Source organism: Daucus carota, chromosome 1 (genome assembly GCF_001625215.2).
Source record: "Daucus carota subsp. sativus chromosome 1, DH1 v3.0, whole genome shotgun sequence".
Lineage (NCBI taxonomy): Eukaryota > Viridiplantae > Streptophyta > Magnoliopsida > Apiales > Apiaceae > Daucus > Daucus carota.
Genome location: NC_030381.2, coordinates 49314791 through 49342667, shown reverse-complemented (window position 1 = coordinate 49342667; position 27877 = coordinate 49314791). Strand labels below are relative to the sequence as shown.

Here is a 27877-nt window from a genome sequence, read left to right as displayed (position 1 = left end):
ACTATCTCGTCCTCTTTTACCTATAATCAAGCCGTGCCGGAGGGTATGCGAGTTGTTAGACTGAACAACGCCCATATTTTTGAGGGCACATTGTATATGTATCTATTAATTGAAAAAAATATCATCTTAGAAATTTTAAAAAAAGTTATATTAGTCTTAATGATAAAGTAATTTATAATTTTTTTAAAATAAAATTAATGAGGAAAATATGTAATAAGAATATTATTCTATTTGATTAGTAATTTAGACTGCTAATTTAATTTATTAAATACAACGGTCAACACTAGTTCTCGTTTACATTATATTATTTTTAATAATTCAATTTTTGGATTTCAAATTTATTTTAAATTAAGTTTCTATTTAATGTTTATATATTCAATGACAAAGTTAAATTAGAATTAATTAATCAGCTAGTTAGAGTTTTACATTTTAATAAATTTTACATTTAAATTAGTTTTTGTATGATTATATTTTTTTATAATTATTATATCTTACTAACTTTTACTTGTTTTTCCAGTTTTTTAATTTTATAATTATGTCAAAATAATAATAAAAAATGATTAATTTTTATTAATTTTGTTGTTGGGGCATATATTTATAATTTTGCACAGGGCACCCAGAAGGCCCTGCATATAATTTTTATTAAAAAATTTATTCCAAAAAATATGTTTCCCCTCTTTTTTCACAGAAATGGTAAGAAAACTATAATTTAATCCAACAGAGAGGTCAGGCAGTCCCAATAAACCAAACACTCATGGGTGGCCTTAGTTGCCGTTTGAATCGTGTGTTACTCCTTACACTTGCACTTGTACTAGGTTACTACAAATATTCAAGGTAATTTCTTCAATGGATTTTTATCTGTGTTTCACCCACTTCTATGTGCTGTAATAATCATTCAGTCTCTACTTTCCATGTGTTCTTCACTTACATTTATATATACACATATATACTAATATATACATACTCTTTTAGGTTGTGATGGATAAAATTTTGCTTATAACAACATAATGAATTAGGCATCTGTTCTAGACTTTCTAATCTTGAATCTTGATTGATTTTGATATTGACCCAATTGAGGACTAGAAAGATACATAAACATTTTGCTGCTTTTCTAATCGAACCCTGAATTTTTGAAATTACAAGGCAATGAATGCATTATGTTAGTTTTGATAAAGTTGAATCTGTTTTTCGGTTATATTCCTGTACATTAAAGAGTTCTGAGGTGAGTAATGTGTTTTTTTAAAAATTGCAGTGCCTTGGATTAATTTTGTAGATTCGGAGAAGTTGTTGTATTGTTGTCATTGTCCTGAAAAGGGATTATGTCTGGCATAGGTATTCTCAGGCGGCTGACTCCCACCACTAAATGTGTGACTAACGTTGTCTTGAAATCTCGCAAAGGTAGTTCTCATTCACTTGTCTTGGCTAATGCACTTCAAATTTAATGCGGAGACTATGAACTGATTATGAATTCTGATGTTATCCTTTTATTGTTCACCATACTGTAACTTGTTTGCGTTTCTCGTCACATATCCAATCAAAAATTATTCTGTCTTCGTATTTAACCAGGAACGTATCAATTTCATAGGACTTTGGATGAGAGCATGGCCTTTGTTATTGTTTTTTTTTTCATTTAACAATTTTATGACAGAAATCTATGAGGTTTTATTAGAAAATGACATGTATTGTTGATGATTATTTACCGACTTTTATGCAGCACCTGCTTCTTTCTTTCACTCATCCCCTGATTCTACAGTGGAAGTACATTCACAAGAAGAGGAAGTAGTAATTGCCTTGGGAAGCAATGTGGGTAACAGGCTTAACAATTTTGATGAAGCCCTTCAGCTGATGAGGAGATCAGGAATCGATATAATGAGGCATGGTTGTCTGTATGAAACTGAGCCTGCTTATGTTACTGAGCAACCTCGATTCCTCAACTCTGCCATTAGAGGTGTTACAAAACTTGGTCCTCACGAGTTATTGGGAGTGCTTAAAAAAATCGAGAAGGATATGGGTCGTACCGGTGGTATAAGATATGGGCCAAGACCAATAGACTTGGATATATTGCTATATGGTAAACACAGGATTCATTCGGAAACTCTAATTGTTCCCCACGAACGAATATGGGAAAGACCATTTGTGATGGCTCCGCTGGTCGATTTATTGGGATCTAATGTAGACAGTGATGTTGTCGCCTGTTGGCATTCCTATTCAATACATCCTGGTGGGATTTTTGAATCATGGGAAAAACTTGGTGGCCAATCTTTGATTGGAAAGGATGGGATGAAAAGGGTGTTACCAGTTGGGAATAGCTTATGGGACTGGTCTGTAAAAACCTCTGTCATGGGTATATTAAATGTTACTCCAGATAGCTTTAGCGATGGAGGAAAGTACCAGTCTGTGGAGGATGCAGTTTCACAGGCTCGAATGATGATATTGCAAGGGGCCGATATAATTGATATTGGTGCGCAATCAACCCGTCCAATGGCATCTAGGATTTCACCTGAGGAGGAACTGGATAGACTAATTCCAGTCTTAGAGACCATATTAAAAATGCCCGAGGCAGAAGGGAAGCTTCTGTCTGTGGATACATTCTATTCGCAAGTTGCATCTGAGGCTGTCAGTAAAGGTGCTCATTTTGTGAATGATGTTTCCGGTGGTCTGTTAGATTCGAAGATGCTTGATGTTGTTGCAGAACTGAAGGTTCCTTATGTTGCAATGCACATGAGGGGTAACCCCTCTACTATGCAAAACAGTGAAAATCTTCAGTATGATGATGTTTGTAAGGATGTTGCTTCTGAACTATGTGTGCGTGTTCAAGATGCAGAGTTGGCGGGCATCCCAGCTTGGAAGATTATAATTGACCCTGGAATTGGTTTTTCAAAGAAAGTTGAACATAATTTGGACATCCTTATGGGTTTGCCAACTATTCGAACAGAGATTGCCAGGAAGAGCCTGGCTGTTTCTCATGCGCCTCTATTAATTGGCCCTTCCAGAAAGAGATTCTTGGGAGACATATGTTCTCGATCTGCTGCAAGTGATAGAGATCCAGCAACTGTTGCTTCAGTTACCATGGGGGTTTTGGGGGGCGCAAATATTGTGAGAGTTCACAATGTTAAAGATAACGTGGATGCTGCAAGGCTTTGTGATGCAATGATAGAAAGGAGAGCATCTTTTGCATGATTGTGAGTATTGTAGGTCGGAATATACTAGCCTTTGTGCTAGTGTAAACAAAGAGTAGTATGCAGGTTTTGTTAAAATGACCCAAATAGAGTTTTTCACTTATATTTAATAAGCATGAACACTAGAGGAATATCTGTGGAGGATGCAACCTTTGATTGTCTTGTTGATTGTTTTATGAGAAAAGAGATAAGTACACATGGCTGATCGAGTTGTAGATGAGGTGGTGATTGATGGATGTATTTCGTTATGTGACAGTTCAGAGGTCCATAGGAGTGGGGTTTTGGACAGAAGAAAAGTATAGGAAGATCGGTAATGGTCGAGTTGATTGAAAAATATATTGAATCTGAGAGGCCTAAAGCATTAGTAGGAAGTTTTTTTTTTAGAACAAGGTTTCGTCCAACACCTTTATAAGAGTATTGGATCTTTGAAAGACTGTTGTTCTACTTGTGTTGTTTACAACATTTATAAATAGGATGCTTTTGATGTATCAGGTTATTTTATTATAGATGCGTTATGAACTTCATATGATTTACATCAACTTCAGCAATCATGCTTCACAGTGACAAAAATTATTGTATAATGTCGTCTTCACTGTAAGTTACACTTGTACTCTTAGATTTTATTCTATGTTTTCTTTTTCTTAGTACCTTGTGTTTTTGTGTAGAAGTATGCATCTATGTATATAATAAATTCTGTTGCCTCTTTGCTACCGTAGCTTCACCCGCTTGAAACTTTACCCTTCAGCTTGCCAAGAATTACAATACTTCCACCGTTACTACTATGCTAATAAGTGGACATCAGTCTACCACGTTATTGTTTCCCACGTGCACTCACACGCACACAAAACCTACACACACAGATTGTTTACCTCGAAGCTGCAGAGCATAGAAGCGAATGCAAGGCTTCTCCAGGAAGATTTCTCTCCGCCGGCTGCAAGTACAACCCAGCACCTGCAATTGGTAATTCTTTCCAATATTATAACCAAATCAAATTTGAATTTGAAATTAGTGTGTAGATCAGTTCTGATTTACTCATTATGTTCTTCCTCCTTATTACATATTACAGTTAATCAACCTGCTCAATTGTTTGAAAATCATACAATGTCAAATTTAATTGAATGAAATAGACAACTTCTTATTCTGTTATTATCTATGATATGTTTGGATTTCATTTCATTTATTTTTATTTTTGTTGGTACTAACTGTTAGTTGTCATTTGCTAGGATGATCAAGATTCCACCAGACCATGGCAGTTGTTTACTTCCGAAGATATAATCCTAGGTTCGATTTTTTGTTTATTTGCGGTATACATAGATTGTGAACTGCATTCGTTTATTTTTTTGTCTATCTGTTAGGTTACAAACCAAAGAGTGTTAGAAAGCGCAAGAAATATGGAGGGAAAAAGAATATCTCTGGAAATTCGGCTAATAGATTTAGTTATCCTCTTTCTCCGCTATCTCCTCCTAACAGTGGTATTTTCAAATTCTTATCTTTTGGATTTTTAAACAATTTGTATTATGTAATTATGTAATGGAATTAATTCAGATTTATATAATTCTAGCAAATACATCATACCCAACACATGCAATTCCTGGGACTGTTAATCAAGGCATCTCCAGTTTATCAGTTGGAGGTACACATATATGTGGCACTAATTTTGTGAAAGCACAATGTTCATTTCATTCTAAACTGAACGATTTTGTCTGTTTGTGGCCTTGAGAAGAAGAGTTCTTTTACCAGGACTCCACCAGAACATGCAAGTCCTGGGACTTTTAATCAACGCATCTCCAGTTTATCAGATGAAGGTATAAATATCTATAGCACGGTCTATGCGTAAGCACAATGTTTATTTGATTTTAGAATAAATGATTTTGTCTGTTTGTAAGGTCTTAAGAAGAAGAGTTCTTTAACTAGGACACCACAGAACATAGACTGTACAACAAGAACTCCGTTGTCTGACATTAGTAACATTGTTGGAACCTGTCGCACAAGGTCAAAGACTCGAAGGTCTCAGGCTAATTTGGATAGTAAAACAAGAAGCCGTTTTTCTGAAATGTCATCTGAGAATGTACACATAAACAAATATCTCCAAGATGACGACATTGGTATGATGACATTGGTATCATAACAAGATTTCAATGCTGCATAATTTAATTAAAATAATGACTAAGTGTGAATGTACGAGACAATAGTTTTGCTATTAAAAGAGCGAGCTATGGCAAATGCAAAGCTGATAGTGTAATTAAACATTGTTTTCCTGCTTCGGAACTCTTTAACAATTTAAATTTAGTTTTTACTAGAACCAGGAACTTATAAATAAAGTTGAGGGAAATTTGTGTTTGGATGTTGAGATTGTGTTTTTTGTTATTGTAGATGGGAGATCTTTCTGTTGAGGTTAATTAGTCTAGGAGATTCGCATTGCTGCTTAGGGGGACAAGGGGAAGGTTGTAGAAGCAATTTCTGAAGGTATTCAGCTTTCGATTTTGTGTTCGCGTGTGAGTCTGTTGTGTGGAGTGGAGTGTTTCACATGAGAATTTTATGAGCAGAGCAGATTCAGATGCCGTATGAGAATTATTTCTGCTATATGAGAATTTAATTCGTTAATTGAAAAATGAAAGAGACCACACAAGATCCCATTAACTACTTGATAATTTTAGTATTGAATTAAGCTTTGTTATATTATCAGGGAATTAATAAGCACAATGCTTTTTCGTATTGTGCTTATTAATTCTTATGATTTAGACATTTATATTCTTAACAATCATAATTATGTGGTTACGTGTGTTTTATGTTTATGTTGTTATATTAGTAGATCTTAATTGTAATGTAATATTTTGTTTATATATTATGCCAAGCATGATTATGGAGATGTGGAGGCATACTCTTGGTGATAACATGATGGTGAAATGAGGCCTGTGCATATTAGGATAGGGGTTGAGTAGTTCGATTTGATTTAATTTTTAACTCCCTATCTGCTTTAGCATAGTCGGGTTAGGAAGTTAGGATTTGTTGTATTGCGCTAGACTGTTATGGCTTAGTTAACCATAATTATTTCCTTTTCTCGAATTTTTGTTAGGGGATTTTGATTTTAGTGTCCGTGAGTATGCAATACAATTAGCCGACAAGAAACCCTGGAGCATGTAGTTTGGTTTTCCCATAGTTACAAGGAAACGGGTACGCCCCCACGTATCCCGAACCAGTTCGTTCGACCCGGAACAAGGGTCGTTTCCGACCCAGGTCGCCATAATTCGCGTCCGGTTCATCAATTCCGGCGACCCATACAAACTCCGACGACCAAGTTTATTTTAAGAAGAAAAACATCAGATTTAATGTACGCACCATTGTTCTTGCTGGGAATAAACAGATCTATGATTTAGATGATTCTGACTTTTCGTTTGCTGTGATTGTATGCACAAAAGAAGAAGAAAATGAGTGAAGATGAAAAGGAACGGTGGGTGTGTGTATATCTGTACTGTAAGTATATGCAACACAATCGGCCGCCAATAAAAGGATTACTAGGGTATATGTGTTGGGCTTTTTATCTCCAAGTCCAATACATTTTAAAATGAATTAACAGTGACTGTTGCAACTTGCAAATACATATTGTTTGATGATAGCCCTTTTCGGCCCAATCACTTCATAAATCATAAAAAATATTTCAAAACAATTTTATTTAATATAATTTTAAAAATATATTAATTAATGTATAAGTTATTGATTAAACTGTATATTTACTGTAAATATATTAATTTTTTTAAAATAACTCATCGTACCCGTACGTTCCTTCGTACCCAAACGTTCCGTCGTACCGGATTCACTGAAACTAATGTTTCGCGTATCCGATTTCGTCCCCCGTATCGAATCGAACCTCGACCCATGTAACTATGGGTTTTCCCCGTCTATTACACTTTACAATATTTTTATTGTGATGAGGACAATTATGGAGTTTCTGAATGAAGGATGGAGGTTTTGTCAGATTTCATTCTAATTTCTTCTTTACCCTGGGTAATACTGAGTAATTGAAGTTATATGCTAGCAGGTTTGATAAATTTTCAGTGACAAGTTCAGCAGGGTTGAAATAGAGAACCAGTGATGGTCCATTGCTTTTGGCTCATGATTTCAAAACCTTATATGCCTATTTTCTAACGGGTTAATTATCAAGTTGGTCACTGAAGTGGGTTTAATGTATCAAGTTGGTCACTGAACTCAAAACGGTATCAAGATGGTCACTGAAGTGGCAATAAATATCAAACAAGTACCTTGAAATATAGTTCAACCACTAAAAATATTATTTATAAAGTTTTACACATTATTTTTAAATGTTACCACAACCAACTAAAAGGTTATGACTTCTAGTATTTAAAATAATATATTTATATTTTATCAAGTTTATTTATTATTTATATTTTATTATATAGTTATTTCTTTGTTTTAATTAAAAATAAATAATAAATAAACTTGATAAAATCTAAATTTTTTGTCATAAATATTAGAAGTCATAACCTTTTACTTGGTTTTGGTAACATTTAAAAATAATGTGTAAAACTTTATAAATAATATTTTTACTGCTTGAACTCATATTTCAAGGTACTTGTTTGATATTTATGGCCACTTTAGTGACCATCTTGATACCGTTTTGAATTCAGTGACCAACTTGATACATTAAGCCCACTTCAGTGACTAACTTGATAATTAACCCATTTTCTAACATTCTTGATTCAGCCTGGAGTTCTGAGTTAAACTTATTTTCTCGATGCAATATACGTGATGCAGGACAGGAGCACAACTTCAGTTACAAGGTAAACCGAATTGCTTTCTATTGTCTGCAGTACTGTTAGAGGATATATTGTTCAATAGCTGTTGCAATTACTTGGTAAGAATTGTAGCTTGGTTGAGAATGCAGTTACACATTACTATGTATTATTTCACCACTCCTAGCTTAAGTTTGAAAAAATTGGTATAGTTTTCTGTTTTTGCATGTGATATCGGAGTAAAATTTAGATAGCATTACATATGTTGGTCAGTTAGAATGGACAGATGGCTGATATAATGAAAGACAAGGCCCAAGCTGCCAAGGACAAGGCCTCTGAAATAGTTGGATCTGCCAAGGACCGAACAGTGGAGTCCAAGGATCAAACAGGCAGCTATGTTTCGCACAAGGCAGGCGCGGTGAAGGACATGACATGCGAGACGGCTCAGGCGGCTAAGCAATTTCGACTGAGAGAACCTTTTATTCCGCGAGGAATAGGATGATGGACTCTGAGAGGAATGAGCTGCTATATGTTTCAAACTTGCTATATGTCTGTAAACATCGTAAGATAATTTAATGTCAGTTTTATTTATTATACAAAACCCCTGCACCGCAGGCATAAATACTAGTTGTTGATTGTTCCTTTTACTCCTTTTAGTCAATGAGCATAATTGTGTACTAAATTTTTTAATTGATTCTGCCCCAAAATCAAGATAACTTTACAATTGTATATTTTTAGAGGTGATGTTGATTACTTTTCAGTTTTCAGCCATTGCAGTGGTCGCAGCCTATAGTAATCTTTGTTATAGCTTGTGTTAGACTTTAGTCACTGACTCACTGCTACGGTGCCCCTAGTACGCCCTGTTGTTTTACTTTCTGATTAGGTGAAGGGCTGCATATATATCATACTGGTAAATTTTGTGTAGGCAACTGGAACAAGATAGACGGAATGACTGAGCACGCAAGGACTATTGTACTGTACAATTCATTTTCCAGCTTGGACTTAATTTTTTTCTCTACATGAAAATTCTGGCTCTTAATCTTAGTTATTATTTACTTATATAGTTAATTTTTTTTTCCAACTCTGTAACTACCTGGAAATTCTGGCTCTGCATCATTTAGTAATGTAATTTGTAAAAAATTTCTATATGAAATTTTCGGCTCTGAACATTCTCGCCTGCCTGCCTGAGTGTTTAAAACACATGTTTCATTCAGCCATCCAAACTATGTGATGGACTTTCAGTTTGTTCTAAATTTTGATACCTCTGAGCAACAAACACTATAGAAAGTGATATGCAAAGGCATGTAATTATCGCATATAGTTAGAATTTTATTACAGCTGAACTTGTTGCTTTTTTTTTTTCTGGACAGGCCAGATGGCCAGTTGGGAAAAGTATGTGCAATTGGCAAAACAATGTTCCACAATAATCAGTTGTCTTAAGTTGCAGTTAACAAGAAGCTTTAATTTGAAGTAACTGGAAAGCCAATTCCGTGACGTTGTGTAGGAAACACAACGAATAACATACTGCAGATGACCCCGATTCCAACTGGTATTGTTGTGAGAAGCTCTGTAGTCTCATCCGATGGTGCTGGATAGAAGCAGCTTACGACCTCTTGATCAAACAGTGCAACAGCTGCAAAAATCAGTATCGACATGAAAGCATGCATGAAATCTATAAATCTCAGAGAATACTTGGCTGCAAGCTCGGGTGGCAAAGTTGTAGACCCATCAATAACCCACAGGCCACGTGGTGTCGCAAAACCATAACAAATGTTCCCCATCTGGTCCTTGAAACTATCCGTAAAGCTCAGAAAAAAACACGACAACCCACAAAGCGCGATAAGCACAGCAGTCATGGACTGGCCGACCGGGTCACAGTTACCTTGGTTCGTGAAAATGGGGGCTAGCAGCTGGAAAGCAAGAACAGAGCCTGTAGGTAAAAGATTGGCCAAATGCGCCGTGCTTTGAAATGTCTGGCTTATGGCGTTCTGTATCGCGGATCGCTCTACTGTTTTCGGTAACAGGAGGTAAGTTTCTTCAGTGCAATGATCTTCAGGTACTCCATAATCCCCATTATTGTCCATTACCTCAGTTTGATCTTCTATTTCTTCTAGCAAGTTTGTTATAACAAAGTTAAAGCAAGACTCTGCTTTATATATAGACAATTGCAGTTACATTACAAGATGGAATGGAGTGAAAGATACGAAAGCAACGCAAAGGTGGCTAGTGATGGATTGGAAGAAATAGAAACCTTTAACATAAAGTAGAATGAACTGAATTTAAGGAATAAAAGTTTGGTTTTTACAGGTTTTTTGCCGGTAATTTAGTTATGTAAAGATGTATATGGGTGTCATATTTCCTTTTTAGTGTGTGTAAAGTTTATTTGTCGTTAGAAAACATGTTTCTGGATCAACCAAATCTGAATGTTTGAGTGCGGTATTGACTCACCGCGGTCTGGGGTGCAAGCAAGGTTATGATTTTGTTATGCCATAAATTATTTTCTCTTGTCAATGATATGAGTTATCTATACTATCCTATCCGTATAACATGATGTTATTACTTTCCCGTCTCTTTTTAGTTGTCACCTTTGAGTTTGTGCCAGTCAAATTGATTTATTAATATTTTATCAAGTGAAAAAATAAAAAAAAATGTCACTGAAAAGAATTTTTAATCTACTTTAAGATGTAATTTTCAGTTTTTTAAAATAATGAAAGAGTGACTTATAATTTTTGGTCAAAAATTAGTCAATTTGACCAACAAAAATAGAAATGTAACAACTAAAAAAGGACGAAGAGAGTATAATTGAATACACTAATGATTGGGAGTTTGGTATATTTAATATTGATACTTTTCCCAATAATTAACATCAAGAAATGGGGCTAAAATAGGTCAAGAAATGGGGCTAAAATATCTGAGCATATAAGTTCTATATCCATACCCTCAACAAAAATCATGTCCGGGTTCATCCAAAAATGTATGTTCTCAGATTTGCTTCTTAATTCAGAGGCACCAAGTGAGGTACTATATATTTTAAACAATCACATAATCGTCTGTCCAAACTGACTGAGCCCTGAAGTTTGAACATGTCATTGTTCCATTGGATTTCTGTAACTACTTTTCCCGCTGATTCTATAAATTATAAACACATTCACTTTTGTTAATTTATGTAAATTGAAATTAGAACTTGTCTCACATCTGACTTTATCCTTTCTTCGAGTTTTAAATACCAACAATTTTTACAGCAGTAAAACTTGATTCATATAATCTGTTTATCTATACAATCAAAATAAACAAGTACCATGCACTTGATTTAGAAAGTATACCTCAGCTTAGCGGCCTGAGTCATTCTTCAACATGTAATCAGTGTCGAATGTCACAGTATACAGATCAGTACCAGATGCAGAGGAAGCTATCCAGGAATCCTCTTCGATTGATATACTTTGTGGAGATTGGTGCTGCTGCTTCATCTCCATTGTTTGGTCAGAAACATGAACAAGCTCTTGAATGTCAGCTCTGCCTGTTAAAATATTTATTTGTGGCCTATACTACTTATGTTTAATCATGTTACAGAATATTGATTTAATAGAGTAATATTTGAGGATTGATAATATATTAAAGCCTTAAATGTTATTTAGTAAAAGAAGAAAATAAACAGTTGCCTCTTTATTATGGGTACAGAGCTATATACATTGTGATGGACGATTTATATTCTCTTGCCATTAATTTCTAAGAGGCATATAAATAAGGGTTTAGGTCCCTGTTGTCTTTTCAGTGTTAACACCTTACAAATATAATTTCCATCCTTATTGCTGAGAGAGACAACAGAAGACTTATACTTACAAGGTTGCATCAGGAGGATACACCCACAGTTGTAACCTATACAAGATGTCATCTCTCAGCTCAGGTATGCACACGATACTACATATATGTATTGAGTAGACACATGATCCATTACTGTTAGTTATCAGGGTGAAGTCACTGTTATGGTATAGTTCTCTATTCATCCACACTTTTTTTAACATCTGGTATCAGAGCTAATTCAGTGTTATTCATACATATATGTGTTTTCATGCTGCTATCACTTTTTGTAGAAGGTATCATACGTTACAAAAAAAACTTTTTTTTTAATTTATGGATTCTTTAGGTAATAAGATTGATTATCTTATAATATTATTATCTCTCTATCTCTGTATTAGTGTACCAGAAAGTTTTATGCATATAAGTGACTTTGGTTATTGAGATTAATAGTCTGGCCCAACGGAAAGATTATTAATTGAAATAATTAAATTGTTGATAGTCACATAATGTACATTTGATAGATGCAATTTTGATTTAACCCAACGGAAAATTAAAAATTGTAGTTATTAAGTGGAATTTTGCATTAGTGTGTTCATCTTGTTTTTTGCCCAACGGTGATGCATAGATAAACATATTTGCATTATGTTATGGGGTTGTCATAAGTGTGTTATTGATCGGACCAACGAAAGATTAATAACATACACTGACTTCTCATTAATCTATTTTTTTTTTGGTGTTAAAAATAGATTTATATGACTAACTGTTGTATTGTTGTTGGTTATTTTATTTTACTTGTGCCTGTGGAATTATTAAGTTTTATGTGAGCTTTTATATGAATTTGATAATTTTTCAGCATTGAATCCTACTACTATAAGTAACTGTCTCTCTGGAATCGAACCACTGAATGGAGCTAATTTTACTGCGTGGAAAGAGCAAATAAATATTGTTCTCGGCGTCATGGACTTGGACTACGCATTACGTGTTAAAGTTCCTCCCACCATACCTACGGCCACCAGCTCTATTGAGCAAAAGGCTGATTATGAAAGGTGGGAGAAATCTAATCGCATGTCCCTTATGATTATGAAGAACTCAATCTCTGTTGCTATTAGAGGTGCAATTCCTGAATCTGAAAGTGCAAAAGAGTTCTTGACTTTTGTCGAGGAACAATTTAAGGGTTCTTCTAAAGCTCATGCTAGTACCCTTATTTTAAAGATGCTCACCAGTAAATATGATGGAATTAGTGGAGTACGTGAGCACATTATGATGATGAGTGACATGGCCTCTAAGTTAAAAGGCATGGACATGGAGATTTCTGAAGGTTTTCTCGTTCACTTCATTATGACATCACTTCCTGCGCAATTTGGTCCATTTAAGATCAACTATAACACGCAAAAGGAAAAATGGAAGATGAGCGAATTAATCGCCATGTGTGTCCAAGAAGAAGAAAGGCTAAAGGTTGAAAAACCTGATGTTGCTCACTTAACCACTACGCATCATAAGAACAAAAGATTCCACAAAGGTGGTAAAGGCTTTAGGAACAAGGAAAAAGGGGTTAATACAAACAAAAATAAGTCTGGATCATCGAACGTGGGTTCCGCTAATGCAAATAAGGCTGGATCTTCAGGTAGTAACACTAATGCAGGTCCGAAATGCCATTTTTGTAAAACTCATGGGCATATTCAGAAGGACTGTGCAAAGTTTAGAGAATGGCTTGAAAAGAAAGGTATATCATATAATTATGTTATGTATGAATCCTTTCTTACTGATGTTCCTTCTAACACATGGTGGGTTGACACTGGCTCTATGATTCACATTACTAATTCATTACAGGGATTCCATTTAAGGAGGACACTCCGAAAGGGGGAAAGAACCATTAGAAATGGCAATGGAGAGAATGTACAAGTTGAAGCTGTAGGAACTCTTCCGTTACTTTTGGAGAGTGGTTTCACCTTGAATTTAAATGATGTTCTTTATGTTCCAAGTATGACTCGTAATTTGGTTTCTGTATCGAAACTTGATGACGATGGTTTTTTCATTTTTGTTTGGAGATAAAAGAATTGTTATTTATCATTACTCTCAAGTTGTTGGTTCTGGTATTCTAGATGGAAAACTTTATAAATTAAGTCTGGATAATGTCTTTGCTGAATCCCTTATAGCAATGAATGTGAATGAAAATACTATTTCTGGTGGGACCAAAAGAAAACGAGGTACCGAGAATTCTTCCAAATTATGGCATCAACGCTTAGGCCATATTTCCGAAGATAGGATGAAGCGTCTGATAAGAGAAGGAATTCTACATCCTCTTGATTTTTCTGATTTTGACCATTGTGTTGAATGCATAAAAGGAAAATTTATAAAGAGAAATAAGAAAGGTGCCACTAGAAGTAACAAAGTTCTTGAAATAATTCACACCGACATTTGTGGACCTTTTTCCCCTGCAATTGGTGGGCATAAGTATTTCATAACTTTTATTGATGATCATTCTCGTTATAGTTATGTGTACCTGATTAAAGAAAAATCTGAATCACTTGACGTGTTTAAGATTTTTAAGGCAGAAGTTGAAAAACAACTAGGTGAAGATATTAAAATTGTGAGATCAGATAGAGGCGGAGAATATTATGGTAAACACTCCGACTTGGGACAAGCAAAAGGTCCATTTGCCTTATTTTGTCAGGAAAATGGCATTATTACTCAATATACAATGCCTGGAACCCCACAACAAAATGGGGTGGCAGAGAGACGAAATCGTACCCTTATGGATATGGTGCGGAGCATGTTATGTAACTCAACTTTGCCACAATTTTTATGGTCAGAGGCATTGAAAACAGCTGTACACATTTTAAATCGGGTTCCTAGTAAATCTGTTCCTAAAACTCCTTACCAAATTTGGACAGGAAAGGAACTCAGTTTAAAATACTTACGTGTGTGGGGTTGTCCCGCAGAAGCTAAAATTTTCAATCCCGATATAAATAAACTCGATTCCAGAACTATTAGTTGTTACCTTGTTGGATATCCTGAGAGATCTAAAGGCTATAGATTTTATTGTCCTTCCCATACTACTCGAATTATTGAGACTAGACATGCAGAATTTTGGGAGTGTGGTAATTTGAGTGGGAGTGATAAGCCAAGAATTATCAACCTTGAAAATAACAGTAATTATGATTTCAATACTGTACTACCCGAGGCTAATGTACAACAACCTCCAAAAGAGTTGATTAGTAAGAGACTTGTGCTACAACCATCTAATGAACCCGATATTAATGATAATGACACTCCTGAAATTATGCAGCCTGTACGGAGATCTGAAAGACCCAAGAAGCCCATTGTCTATGATGATTTTGTAACATATCTTAATGAAATTGATTTTGACTCGGGCAGAATTCATGATCCTTACTCTTATAATGAAGCCATAACTTGTGCTCAATCAACTCAATGGCGTGAGGCCATGAATGAAGAGTTGAAATCAATGGAGCTTAATAACGTTTGGGAGCTTGTAGAATTACCACCTGGTGCAAAACCTGTTGGTTGCAAGTGGGTCTATAAAACAAAGTTAGACTCTAATGGAAACGTTGAAAGATATAAAGCTCGATTGGTTGCAAAGGGTTTCACTCAGAGGGAAGGCTTGGATTATAATGAAACATTTTCTCCTGTCTCAAGAAAGGACTCATTTCGTATAGTAATGGCCTTAACAGCTCATTATGATTTAGAATTGCATCAAATGGATGTTAGAACTGCATTCCTTAATGGTGACTTGCATGAAGATGTCTATATGACACAACCAGAAGGATTTTTGGTTAAAGGAAAAGAACATTTGGTATGCAAGTTAAAGAAATCCATTTATGGATTGCGACAATCCTCTCGATGTTGGAACCGAAAGTTCCATGAAGTCATTACTAAATTCGATTTTAAGAAAAATCTTGTGGATCAATGCATATACCTAAAAATCAATGGGAGCAATTTTGTTATTCTTGTCTTGTATGTTGATGATATTTTGCTGGCAAGTAATAATTTGAATATGTTGTATGACACTAAACGTTTTTTATCAAGCAAGTTTGATATGAAGGATCTTGGTGAAGCCTCTTATATTTTGGGCATAGAAATTCATCGAGAAAGACCTGGGCTATTAGGTTTATCCCAGAGGTCTTATATTGACAAGATTCTTGAAAAGTACAACATGCAAAATTGTTCCCCTAATGTTGCCCCTGTCTTAAAAGGTGACAAATTTGGATCTTATCAATGTCCCAAAAACCAGTTGGAACGTGATCAGATGAATCTCATTCCTTATGCATCACTTGTTGGAAGTCTTATGTATGCACAAGTTTGCACTCGTCCGGATATTGCCTATATAACTGGAATGTTAGGCCGATACCAATCGAATCCAGGAATTGATCATTGGAAGGCAGCCAAGAAAGTTTTGCGTTATTTACAAGGCACTAAGGATTTTATGCTCACTTACAGGAAAACAGATAACCTTGAAGTTATTGGTTATTCTGACTCTGATTTTGCTAAATGTAAAGAAGAGAAGAAATCCACATCGGGGTACATCTTTATGTTTTCAGCAGGTCCTATCTCATGGAGGAGTCATAAGCAGGAATTAACAACAACTTCTACTATGATGGCCGAGTATGTGGCATGCTATCATGCAACTTGTCATGCCATACTATTGAGGAACCTTATTTCTGGACTTAAGGTTGTTGATTCTATATCTAGACCACTGAAACTCTATTGCGACAACAAGTCAGCTGTTGATTTCTCAAACAACACAAGTTCGAGCGGTGCTGGACTATATCTCGATACCAAGTATTTATTTGTGAGAGAGAAAGTTGAAGATCAAAGTATTTCAATCAGGCATGTTAGTACATATGACATGTTGGCGGATCCACTCACTAAAGGCTTACAAGCTAAAGCTTTTGTTCAACATGTCTCTAACATGGGTCTGACTAAAAGGCTCCACTAATAGTCATTTGTTATGTAAAGTTAATGTTAAGTAAACTCTTATTTTGTCGAAACTTTGTACTTCACTTTTTACTACTGGTTTGCTGTTCTCATTACTATTTTGTGTGCACTCGAGAATTTATATTTATAAGCAAACATGAGGGAGGACCATATGAATGGATTTGATAATTATCACTTATTAAAAAATCTTATTCATACCATTATGATTAATGCTAATTTTGTTCTTTGTGGAAGTGTTGCTGGTATGATCAATGAGGGTCTTGTATTCACTGTGATACAAATAGATTGCATTGGTCTGCTATAATACTTTTGCTTGTGCAGAATGTATGAAGATATTAAATCAATAATTGGCCAAGTTAAAGATGTAAATACATGTTTTGAAATATAAGTAGTAATACGGCCAAGTGGGAGAATGTTAGAATATTTATTTGTGGCCTATACTACTTATGTTTAATCATGTTACAGAATATTGATTTAATAGAGTAATATTTGAGGATTGATAATATATTAAAGCCTTAAATGTTATTTAGTAAAAGAAGAAAATAAACAGTTGCCTCTTTATTATGGGTACAGAGCTATATACATTGTGATGGACGATTTATATTCTCTTGCCATTAATTTCTAAGAGGCATATAAATAAGGGTTTAGGTCCCTGTTGTCTTTTCAGTGTTAACACCTTACAAATATAATTTCCATCCTTATTGCTGAGAGAGACAACAGAAGACTTATACTTACAAGGTTGCATCAGGAGGATACACCCACAGTTGTAACCTATACAAGATGTCATCTCTCAGCTCAGGTATGCACACGATACTACATATATGTATTGAGTAGACACATGATCCATTACTGTTAGTTATCAGGGTGAAGTCACTGTTATGGTATAGTTCTCTATTCATCCACACTTTTTTTTAACACTGCCTTCAAGTATACTAACCACCGACGACATAGCAGGTCGCTCTGCTGATGTCGCATTAGTACATAGAAGACCAACATGAATCATCAACAGTACCTCCTCCTCATATTCCGACCCTAAACTCTCATCGACTAGCTCCATTAACTTCCCTTCAGCTTCAAGTTCATAAGCCTGTAGGAAACGAAACAGAAGTCTAAAATTTCAAACAGAAAGCAGCATAGAATGTTATGTTCCATGTACAGTGTCAATAAATATATATCCTTGAGATACCATTATTTTCACAAAAGATAAATTTTTATCTGCAACGAAGCACAACTTAGTAGTTAATTAGCAAAAGAATTAGTACGACATACATAATATTTCCCTTTCTCAGATCATATTGCAAGTTCATAAAGTTACCCAATCAAGAAGGTAAATGGGCTCCTGCTTTGGCCCACTGTTAGAGTTGCTCCTCCCGCTTACAATTTCCAGGGCAACAATTCCGAAACTATAAACATCAGCTTTGTCTGTAAGGTAACCCCTCATTGCATATTCAGGTGCCATATATCCACTAAAACAGGATAAATTATCATGTCACATATTCAGTAGAGTTTTTTAACATATATATTATAATTTCGTCCAAACAAGAATATCAATATAGATTATTACTGTTATCACTAGCAGTAGCCGGTTGACAAAAAATATTAGCATGGTGACTCACAAAGTTCCAGCAATTCGGGTGCTTATATGTGTCTTGTCCTCCTCAGCAAGTTTAGCTAAACCAAAGTCAGATATCTTAGGATTTAAATCTTTATCAAGCAGCACATTGGTAGCTTTAATATCTCTGTGGACAATCTTCAACCTCGATTCTTCATGGAGATAGGCCAAACCTCTTGCTATGCCAATGCAAACCTTGTACCTCGTTGACCAATTCAATTCCAAACGATCTCTTTCTGGGCCTTCAAAGTGTTCAGTTTTATGGTCAGAGGTGACTCCATATAAATAATTATTTTAAATAGCATTATTGCTGGGAAAAATTGCAAAGCATGATGCTGCAAAATTACCAAATAAAGCACGGAAAAGGCTGTTATTTTCCAAGTATTCATATACTAGCATTAGCTCATTTCTTTCAACACAACATCCATACAGCTTTACGAGGTTTGGATGTTGTAAAGCAGATATCATGCCTATTTCAGTTACAAACTCACGAGTCCCTTGCGTTGATTTGTGAGAAAGCTGCTTCACAGCGATCACGGTTCCGTCTAATAGAACCCCCTATAAATTGAGAAATCTGTTGGGTTTATACTTCATAAGATTGGAAGGGAATTATTATAGTTCAATAAATTGAGTAAAAATTGATTCTTGTGTAAGTTACCTTGTAAACAGGACCAAAGCCACCTTCACCAATCTTATTAGCACTATCAAAATTTTTAGTTGCAGCTCGAATCTGCTGTAAGGTAAATGAGCCAGTGTGCAAATCTAGACCCTGTAGTCCTGTTGGAAAAATGATGCCTTAGACATTAGTGGAGCAAAGTTATTACAATCAGTACCAGTTTGCTTAAAGAGTTCTATTATCATGATTACATCTACAACTTTAACAAGATGTGTCATTTGATATGAAAGAAAATTAAAATCGTTGTTGACAAGTCTAATAGGAAAAACATAACAAATGAAGGTGTAGTTGAAACAAACATAATCTGCTACTTAATCACAATGAAACGAGTTCTGTTGGTCCTCCAAATACCTGATCTCATTGTATTTCTCCGACACAGACATCCTCTCCACCAAAGTATACCTAGAAGCAGGAGGAGAACAGATGCTATACCAACCATCACACCAACCACAGTACCCACAGATACATTTCTCTTTACTGGTGCTTAAACAATATTTTGATGGAAGAAAACAGTATAAGTACAAGCTGATACTTAGGAATATAGAAAGACTGGCATGCCAAAATTTTAAACATTAGCACAAAAAAAAAAAAAAATTAAACTACACATTATATGTGACCAAGAATAAGATAGAAATATGGAAATTAAACTTACAAACTCATCCATTTTCATGTATACAGGAAGAAAGAAGCAGGAAAATGTTTAAATATTTACCATGAGACGCTGCTATAGCTGAAATGAGAGGACCATATATGCCTTGAAGAGGGATTATAGTTGTCCCTTTACCAGCCCAGTAAAAGCGGATCTCTAAGGTATGATTATCTACACTGACAGGAAACTCCACTACAACCTCCTTATTAATTCCACCCGCTTCATCTTTAATATTAAAATCTTTGCGCTCCAGCTTTCCCTGCATAATTAGATCTAAGGTTTAATAACTTGGCAGATACTTGACTCTAAAAAAAGGTCTAATCATTTTAGCATTTACCTGAATGTAAATATCAAATATTCGCCTGCCAAGGCTGCTGAACGTGTGGTTGTCAGTAAACGTGATTTCTGCAAAGTAAAGCTTTACTGTATACTTCCCATTGGCCAGACAAAAACCATAATAAGTCAGGGACAATGGAGAAAGTCGTGCATCCATTAGCAATTCTCTATGGTCGCCATTAAAACTACTACTTGTCCTGGTAAAATTATACTTGTACCCTTCCACAAAGGAGCCAGTACTACTAGATGCCCAGTTCTCCCCGCGATAGAATTTTGAAGGTTCAGTTGATGACTGTCTATCCGCAGCATATTTATTTCCATCAACACTAGTTTGTTTACCTCCACAGTTGATATAGAAAGAGTCCACATCTGATACAGATAATAACATCTGTTAAGGCGAAGAAATAGAAGTATGGGGCAATATGAAGAATAACAATTTGAAGAAATGGATGTTTGGCGTTCTACATGCCTATGATCTACCACAACAAGAACCCCTACTGCGATACAAGTCTTAGCCTACATGAACTATTGGATCAGCTTTCATAAAACATTATTCCAGTTCAGAACTTTAGAAATTTTAATAAATTAATAAGATAATGATTTTTAGGAAGATCCTATCATCCTATGTAAATACATAGTCTCATATATTTTGTAGATTAATTCTGATCTGAAAGTACATGATATATATGAACTTAAAAAATATAATATGGGTGCAGGGTTATATTTTCAGATACATTTGAAAATGAATTTGCTAGAAAACCTTAAGACCTCAGGTAGCTACCTAAGGTCACCCTCATGCACATCATTTAATTTTTTACAAGTATTTCTATACTTTTTATAAGTATTTCTATACTATTTTTAAAATGATGAGCATAATTTAAATATAAGATGTTAGTTGAAAGTTTAATATTTAAGCCAATCTATGGATACAATGAACACCGATAATTTTTTTTAAGAAGTTGTATGTATTATTTAAATATATTCAAAATTCTGTAAACAAATAACATTGTTCAACAAAAAAGGCAGGTTCTTGATATTTAGGTTTTCAAATATTCTCTCAGATTCTTTAGTTTACATCTAACACTTACATTAATATAAACCCAAAAAAAAGAAGAAGTTGTCTGATACAAGACTACAACAAGCATTAGAACTAACTGTTAAGCATGTAACCGTTCCACTGGCATGAACCATAGTACTCTGGCACAATTTTCTTCAATCGACCAGTAGCAATTATGTGTAGATTTATGTTTGAAGTTGATTGATCCAGAATATAACCAAATATAACTTACATCTGGAACAAGTCTGGCTTTGCAGGCATGAAACCATTCCACTGGCAAATAAGGTGAATCAAGAAACAGTCATCATAATATTATTGTCAATTATTATTAAGATAAAAGGGAAAATGATGTCAAACAAAAAATGAATCAGGGGTATGTTATAGTAGGAGTTCAAATATATGTGTAAAACTTACGATGGACTACTTTTTGAAGAGCTTCCAAACAAGTTCCTACAAAAATGTTCTCAAATACATAAATTAATTATTAGATAATAATAACTTTGCTGATAAATTAAAATAGCAGGAAAAAACCTGTAAATAGGAATTTCACAAGGTTAAGAAAGAAAGATATAATCTTACAGCCCTTCCTTCAGACAGTTATCATCCTCTGAGCTTACAAGTGTGAGGTTGTTGTATGAAAGATCACTGCACACAATTTAGCAGATGAGTAATATGAGCCCAGGAACTACATTTATGGCTTAAAGCATGCCTGTTAAACAGCATGAACTCACTGATTCAATGTTACTAAATGATATTGCAGAAGTTACCATTTAGTAATCAAGAATTTATGTCCTATTTTTTGGCTGCATATATCTTACAGTGACTATTAACCTAACATAACAGGGAGAGTTTCAGAATTTATCTTAATTAAGTTAGAGCAATACAAAGACTTCAATTTGTAAAGCAAACTGCTTAAAAGTGCTATTGACTCGTTGAATTATCCATGCTCTCTTTAATGTAATAAGGGCATCAGGGCACTGCCCCTTCTATAGTTGGAGAGAAGTAGAAGATGGCATGTCATATATAATTATGGATACGTATCCTGTAGCACGTCAAGGGGCAATGGTGTGCCAATAACTTGACAATGCATAGAAACGCATAAAAGCAAATATATTTTGTAAAAGAATTAAACAAAAAACGAGGAGTAAAAAACCAGTCACATTTCCGTATCACTTACACCTTAAAAGGATTAAAAGAAACTTACATATTGTTTGATTTAAATATCCAATCAGGCAAGGATCCAGAGAGCAAGTTTCCTGCAAAATAACTAAACAGATACAAACTCATAGATTAGAATGATAGGTTGGTCTTGCAGACTGATTTCGTTTCTATGTCTTCGTGCCACTATAATTTGTAGTCCTTATTATGCCAATGACCTGAGTGAATGAACTGATCCTTTAACATCTCCTATATTCTTTTAACCACAAAACTAGGTCATCTTTTGGATAATGTGTTAAGATGCATATTTGACTATTTCATTTGGTAACCAATTTAGTGTAAATGGAAAAGCCATGAAGGCAACTGAGGATTGCCGAATCAAAAAAAATGTAAAGCCCACAGATTATCACAACAATTATAATTACAACTTAGTGATTTAGACTTTAGAATACAGCTCAACAAACTGAGTAATCACAACATGAATAAGTGGACTAAAAGTCACTCTAATGGTGATTGTTGGATCAGTTCCTTGCACTAGTCTGCAACTTAAAACAGCTAATAATGGATTTTGTTACACTTGGTGCACTTCTGCTTGTGTGTAGAAGAAGTTAACACCGGTAAATTCTAAATTAAAAAATATAAAAAAAGGATCAGAGTTCTTACATATTTTTTACGGAACTTAAATTGCTCATAGTGCTCGATATGTTGCCACTTAGTCTATTAAAGCTAAGGTCTCTGCAAGATAAGATCAATACGTGATAATATTTAATCATTTCATAATGATTGCATATTACTAAAGATGGTGAACCTGAACAGATAATAAGCATTTCACATTTGTAATTGCGGTCATTGGTCAATGAGAACTGTCTGTTTATGGACACAATAAATTTCACTGTTACTTTTGATAAAGAAGAGAGAAAAGAGATAAACTAGCATTTTATTATAGACAACTTGTTCTCTATTACAATAGAATAGAGGCTTATATAACAAACATCTAAATAACAGAAATAAAGAATATTATACTCACAAGGAAACTCATAATTAATGAAACTATCTCATAATACAATCCTAATATAACTGTTCTGTATATGTTAACAACTTCAACGCAGCTTAGTCAACCATTAATAACTCCAACGCTTTATGTTTTCTGAAAAGAACTAGCTGTGACATACTGACATTTTAATACAATTCAGAAGCACTGTTATTTTCTGTAAATGTAAAAGTCTCAAGCAAAGTTCTTCAGCTCGAGTGTGCATTTTCTTAAGAGTAGACCTATGAGTATGAACCTAGAGCGAGATACTACTGTGTTGAAGTCAGGACGAATTGCTACTATGGTGAAGTCATTGTGAATGTATAAATTTAATTATAATACGCATGTCAGTCCGCAAGTAATGTATATTGTATAGCAGCCCTGACATAACAAAATGGTCTTTCTTCCCATTCATGCATCCTTTGAACTTTTTACTACCGTGGCAGATCTGAACTTCAACATGTGTTATGAATTTATGGGCTAATACCAAAAAAAGAAAAAAAAACTAAAAAACTATTGCCCATATAACAATTTTAGAAGTTGCAAGAAATACAGAGAAAGAAGAAAAATAGATCTACTAACAGCGTCGTCAAGTACTGCATTTCACCAAGATACTCTGGTAGTTGTCCTACAATATTGCAACTCCTTAATATCCTGCCAACAAAGAAGTGTCACTCAACAAAAACTAATAATTTCGATTATGAAAAAGTTTTATACGTGAGCAACATACAATCTTTGGAATTCTCCAAAGCTAGATTTGTTAAGGGAAGGAAATTTTCCGTCGTTTCCATTTAAGTCACTGATTCGCCTGCATATTACATACATAAACAGCATTGAGAAAGTACCATAAGTCCATAAGCATTCAAATCACACAAATAAAGCTATTAAATAGAATGGTAGAACTGACAGGTCCTTTAGATCAGCCAAAAGACTAAAGTCAGGTATTGGCCCATCCAAACCGCTAGCTTGGATTTCTCTGCATTGAGAAACTTAATTATTTGAGCATATAAAAAAATGCGGTAGAATCACAGAACATAAACATGCAGATCATGGTAACAGGCGAAACTCTTACAGCTTTTTAAGCTTTGTCCAAGTCTGTATGTAGCTAGGTATCCTGCCTGTGAAGTTATTATCACTGATTCGACTGCATTTGCATTAAGATAATAACTTTAACCATCAGATATTTACATTTATAACATGGAACAGGGATTCAGAATAACACCCATCTCCCCTCAAGTCTCCTATTTATTTTATGAAAACAATAATAATAAATGGGGACTGCATATGGAGTTAGGATCTTACAAGTCCGTCAGAGAAGTCAGCCTGCCAAGTGTGTTGGGCAATGGTCCAGTAAAATAGTTGGAAGACAGAGAGCTTTGCCAATAGTTAAGAGAACTAGTCAAATCTCAATCTTAACTAAGAGTATAGGCATGAGCAGTTAAGGATTGATACACACCTTTATGCATCATAAAAAATACAATGGTTTATGCATCATAAAAAATACAATGGTCAGGCAATCGTACATATAGTGTAAACCCGTACAAGCAGAAACTTACATTGCCGAAATAGCAGGAAGATCGCCAAGCTTTGGTGGAATATTACCTGACATCTGATTGGCGTTCAGATCGCTGTAACAATGTAGATAAATGTCAAAAAGAAAAAAGAAAACGCTTTGTCAGAATTTATTCAACAGTAATTGACTCATTCTAATTAAGGAAGACAATGCCAAAAGTTTACAGTTTTTCCAATGTGGCAATGCTTCCATATTCTTCAGGTATTGGACCCGTCAAGCGATTCCCACGCAGTGAGCTGTTGTTATACTCATCAGTGTATCACAAAAATATACAGAGATATGTCACCAACTACAACATGATAAATAAGTAATTTTGAGCCAGCTCAATCTGACATAAGTACGGATAAACTTATAACTTCACACTGTTGGAATATAATGATCCTGGTAAAAAGAATTTCCCTAACACCCTTAGAGTTGTCATTTAATATGGTATTAGAGCTCAAAACTTAGGGCTTAGGCTATAAGAGCATCTCCGATAGGGTCCAATAGGGCTGCATTTGAACAGAGTCGTTCGTGAACAAAACTCAAGCTCAGCTTGTGTAAGTGAGTTCGGTTCTATTCGTTTGCTAAAAGAACCCAATCTTGAACATAAAAATCCGTCTGGTTCGTAAGTGAACCCGAGCCGAGCTTTTTGCCTATTTAGCTCGAGTTCGGTTCGTATAGTTCAGGTTCGGCTCAGACTTGTCTAACTCGACTCGGCTCACATAAAATTTGTATATTTTTAAAGTTTAAAATATATGAATAATTCGAATAATTTAAAATGAGAATTTCAAACCAATCTCATTAAACATATTGACATTAAGGATTGAATGAGACATAAGTATATACTTTACTTGTCAGTTGAGTGTAATTGTATTATTATTATGATACTGTTTTGGATGAACTTATAAAACTATAAATTAATGTATTTTTTATGAGTTTGGGATTAGTCTAGTAAAAAACACTTTTTTTTTTTTTTTTTTGACAAACAAAGGATTTATTAATATGAATCGTAAACCCAGCCGGGACAAACCCCCGAACTGTCAACTACAATCTGATTGTGAAACAAAAAACGAACTAAACAAATAGTCGTTTTGTTTTCAGATCGCTTAACAAATAGAATATTCATATTCTTTGATCTAAAAAGTGTTACAACGATATCTCGAGCAATCCAACCTACATCAGTTATGAAACTAGTAGTCTCGCAATTGACCTTCACGTAAGCATCATCTGTAGCCCAATGTTCAGAACTATCAGTCAAATCAACTGATCCTGGAGCACCAAACGTCCCCAAAACATGAACAATTATTTGTTGTGAAAGGTGAGCTCTTGCGGTATCCACCATCGTTCCGAAATCGATGCGAGTCTTACCGATCTCCCAAAATACCGTATAAATCCTTTTCAGATTGATAATTGAACGACACATCAAGACACATAAAAATACGAAAACATAACAAACTGACATCCCAAAAAGATGGGCACACACTGACATCCCAAAACAATGGGCACACAACCTTGATAACAAGGTACTCAAACAAGATTAGATCTTGGTTTTATTGAAAAACTAGTAAAATAATAGAGGGGATGAGAGAACGAAGAGGTTAATTGATGAGAAGATGAAGATCTGGGAGGCGGAGAAGTTACGGCTGAAACCCTAATACGGGAGTCGACTCTCAAAACGAGAGAAAAAAGATATCGTCACGTAGCTTACTGTATTGGACAATTGTCCATGAATATTACAACAGTTTGATACTGATATAGATGTAATTTGTAAGACTATAAATTACATTTTACAAATGAGGACTAGTTAAAAGATAAAGAATATAACATACATCTGACGAAGTCTCAAGGAGGCCCATTGTAGAGGTAGAGTACCCTCAATGTAGTTGATGCTCAAATCTCTGCATTTATCAGCACATATTTAAACAGAAATCAGAATATATCACCTATAAATGAGTATTGAAAAAGTAAAAATAAAATAAAATAAAAGAGGTAACACGCTGGTACTCACATAACTTGGAGGTAAGGTAGCTTGGCAAATTCTGGTGGGAGCTTTCCCGGCAGATTTTGTGACCTCAGTATTCTGCAATTCCAGTTTTGGAATATAGAACCGAAGATGAATATAAGATATACATACATCCTCCCCCGTCCCCATCAATTATAGTATACAGTTTCCTTTCACGCATGTCCTATTATTTCTTTAAATTTCTAAAATAGCAAGTTTTTATTTTATGATATAAAACACTACTACACCCATTACATTTTCACACTATTTTTATTATGGGTTTGTCTAGTGTGTGCCCATGGGCACATGCTAAGCAGTAACATTTATAAAATTGGAGGGATTTAATTGGTGTGGTTGTTGTAAATGCAAGGGGGGCCATCATTATTAAAGAGTGTAAACCAATCAAAATCTCCCAAATTTATAAGTTTTAGTGTTTAGTGTGTGCCCTTGGGCACACCATAAAAAAACCGTTTTATTATATAATAATAAAAACAGAATTTGTGATTATGCCTCCTGGATCAGAGCCTGTCGCGCTTAGGTGCGGTTTACCTTGGTTCACGTAGTTTGCAGGCTATTGCGTGAGCTCGTGGGTTTACCCAGTGCGCACCCGAAGGGTAGCGGCTGCGGGTTCCTACGTTAAAAAAAAAAAAACACTATTACACTCATTATTTTACTGCACTTCTCAAATTTATTATTAAAACATATGTGGGTCTCACCACTTTACCCACTTTTCATATAACTTTACTCATTTCTTATGCTTTTTCTTGATCTCCATGTCCGATCCCAATGTATATAATTCATTGAGACGGAGGGAGTAAGAGCTTGGAACTGGTCTATATTCAAGGATATATTTGAGATTGTTGGTACTGAATTTTTCTCAATTTTTTTTAAAACAGATTAATTTGATTGGGATGATTGATATGTCTATAAAAAGGTTCATTATTATTAATATAAATAAAATATATCCAATATTAGTTTGTAATAGAATAGAACATGTTAAAAGTTAGGAAGCAGAGACAAGTTAATCTCTTGTTATTTATATAATTTTTTTGTTATTTTTCAAAATAAGACATAATAAAAGATATTTAAGAAATTATAAAAAAAAATGCTATCAAATT

At 34.7% G+C, this 27877-nt stretch overlaps 3 protein-coding genes across 27 annotated transcripts; 1 reads left to right on the top strand and 2 right to left on the bottom strand.

Annotated features, from left to right (window-relative positions):
- Positions 1-723: 723 nt before the first annotated feature.
- Positions 724-8667, top strand: LOC108205055 (folate synthesis bifunctional protein, mitochondrial-like). Of its 19 annotated transcripts, none has more exons than XM_064085878.1 (9): positions 724-834; positions 1253-1398; positions 1715-4139; positions 4403-4460; positions 4535-4651; positions 4741-4812; positions 4920-4984; positions 5553-5645; positions 7902-8667. In XM_064085878.1, the coding sequence occupies exons 2-3, from the start codon at positions 1320-1322 to the stop codon at positions 3178-3180; spliced, it is 1545 nt and encodes a 514-aa protein (XP_063941948.1). In that variant the 5' UTR covers positions 724-834; positions 1253-1319; the 3' UTR covers positions 3181-4139; positions 4403-4460; positions 4535-4651; positions 4741-4812; positions 4920-4984; positions 5553-5645; positions 7902-8667. The 19 variants fall into 19 exon arrangements, with proteins under 19 accessions (XP_063941948.1, XP_063941947.1, XP_063941956.1 ...); XM_064085877.1 differs by having other exon boundaries at positions 4903-4984; XM_064085886.1 differs by having other exon boundaries at positions 4741-4984; positions 7953-7978; positions 8208-8667.
- Positions 8668-9238: 571 nt separating this feature from the next.
- LOC108196743 (protein DMP4) lies at positions 9239-10248 on the bottom strand. Its single transcript, XM_017364170.2, has one exon. It carries the CDS (start codon positions 10012-10014, stop codon positions 9391-9393), a length of 624 nt encoding a protein of 207 aa, XP_017219659.1. The 5' UTR covers positions 10015-10248; the 3' UTR covers positions 9239-9390.
- Positions 10249-11197: 949 nt separating this feature from the next.
- LOC108204644 (probable leucine-rich repeat receptor-like serine/threonine-protein kinase At3g14840) lies at positions 11198-26937 on the bottom strand. 7 transcript variants are annotated; one of them, XM_064085872.1, is made up of 23 exons: positions 26766-26937; positions 26587-26655; positions 24940-25011; positions 24759-24830; positions 24505-24525; positions 24275-24346; positions 24110-24178; positions 23933-24010; positions 23785-23856; positions 22836-22907; positions 22219-22281; positions 21594-21659; positions 21429-21464; positions 21247-21287; positions 19959-20326; positions 19685-19880; positions 19324-19455; positions 18955-19073; positions 18644-18854; positions 18301-18538; positions 18000-18150; positions 17606-17771; positions 11198-11447 (listed from the first exon to the last, which is right to left on the bottom strand). In XM_064085872.1, exons 1-23 carry the CDS (start codon positions 26891-26893, stop codon positions 11260-11262), a joined length of 2700 nt encoding a protein of 899 aa, XP_063941942.1. In that variant the 5' UTR covers positions 26894-26937; the 3' UTR covers positions 11198-11259. The 7 variants fall into 7 exon arrangements, with proteins under 7 accessions (XP_063941942.1, XP_017229673.2, XP_017229672.2 ...); XM_017374183.2 differs by having other exon boundaries at positions 11199-11447; positions 19324-19449; positions 24505-24576; XM_064085871.1 differs by having other exon boundaries at positions 11200-11447; positions 24505-24576.
- Positions 26938-27877: the final 940 nt, after the last annotated feature.

Bases quoted from the DNA above. Each gene is read 5' to 3' on its own strand.
- LOC108196743 (XM_017364170.2), bottom strand. From the start codon at position 10,014: ATGGACAATAATGGGGATTATGGAGTACCTGAAGATCATTGCACTGAA.
- LOC108205055 (XM_064085892.1), top strand. From the start codon at position 1,320: ATGTCTGGCATAGGTATTCTCAGGCGGCTGACTCCCACCACTAAATGT. The intron at 1,399-1,714 runs GTAGTTCTCATT...ACTTTTATGCAG, and splicing joins TGTCTTGAAATCTCGCAAAG to CACCTGCTTCTTTCTTTCAC.
- LOC108204644 (XM_064085871.1), bottom strand. From the start codon at position 26,893: ATGTATGTATATCTTATATTCATCTTCGGTTCTATATTCCAAAACTGG. The intron at 24,347-24,504 runs GTAAGATCCTAA...ATGCAAATGCAG, and splicing joins CTGACTTCTCTGACGGACTT to TCGAATCAGTGATAATAACT. The intron at 21,465-21,593 runs GTAAGATTATAT...ACATTTTTGTAG, and splicing joins AACTGTCTGAAGGAAGGGCT to GAACTTGTTTGGAAGCTCTT.